At 61.8% G+C, this 945-nt stretch overlaps 1 protein-coding gene across 1 annotated transcript in view; it reads right to left on the reverse strand.

Annotated features, from left to right (window-relative positions):
- Positions 1 to 239, reverse strand: part of MORC3 (MORC family CW-type zinc finger 3) — a 41,296-nt gene extending 41,057 nt beyond the window's left edge. Inside the window, exon 1 of the mRNA XM_034655692.1 lies at positions 139 to 239. Coding sequence (XP_034511583.1) covers positions 139 to 177 — 39 coding nt within the window. The 5' untranslated portion in view covers positions 178 to 239. The remainder of the gene's footprint in view (positions 1 to 138) is intronic.
- Positions 240 to 945: the final 706 nt, after the last annotated feature.

Genomic DNA, 945 nt, shown 5'->3' on the forward strand with positions numbered 1-945 from the left:
CCGGCCCCGCCGCGGCCCGAGCCGCCGCGCCGCACCGCGCCGCGCCGAGTCGCCACCGCCCACTGGCGGCCCCCCCTCACTTGCCCGCCTGCCCGCCCTCCTGGGACACGGCCCGCTCCACCCCTCGCGGCTGCTCACCGCGCTGAGGCGGATCCCGCTGGGTGGCTGCGCCGCCATCTTGAGCGAGCTACAAAGCCAGGACCGGCCTCGGCCGCAACCCGACTGGCAGGGGGGCGGGGGGGCTGTGGGGCCGGGAGGACTGTGGAGCCCGCTGGGCCCGCCCACTTCCGGGGCGGGGCGCGCGGCCGCCCCACCCGCCCGCTTCCGCCTCAGGCACGGTTGTATTAAGAGAGTGGGGAAAGTAAATTGCCCGGCTGGTTGAAGCCGGGGAGAACTGGGCTCGAAGCGTTGGGCCCTGCAAGGGGAAGGGCGCATGCGTGAGACTGGCGGGCTTTAAAGGGTTGCTCATAGCCTTAGCTAGACTTGGAAACTCGAGGGCATGGGGTTTGAAGTCTGTCCCCACGTGCAGTGGGCCCGGGAGAGGTGAACTCGAGGTGCCTGACCTGGCTGGACGTTAATTGCACTAAAAAAAGCCATCCCATGCCCAGCTGTGTCAATGTGATTTGAAACCTTGTTGACCAAATGTAGACTTTGTGCATTTTGGGTCTGCCATGGAAGTTATCCTTCAGCCCACTGAAAAGAGTCCTCCTCGGGTGCACATTTATGGAGTCCTTCCGCTCATGCACGACACTAAGTGTCGACTTTTTTTTTTTTTTTAAGATTTTATTTATTTATTTGACAGAGCAAGAGCGTGAGGAGGGGGAATAGCAGGTAGAAAGAGAGAGAGAAGCAGACTCCCCCACTGAGCAGGCATCCCCATGCGGGACTCGATCTTAGGACCGTGGGATCATGACCTGAGCCAAAGGCAGCCGCTTACCTGACTGA

Source organism: Ailuropoda melanoleuca, chromosome 1, assembly GCF_002007445.2.
Source record: "Ailuropoda melanoleuca isolate Jingjing chromosome 1, ASM200744v2, whole genome shotgun sequence".
NCBI classification, from domain to species: domain Eukaryota; kingdom Metazoa; phylum Chordata; class Mammalia; order Carnivora; family Ursidae; genus Ailuropoda; species Ailuropoda melanoleuca.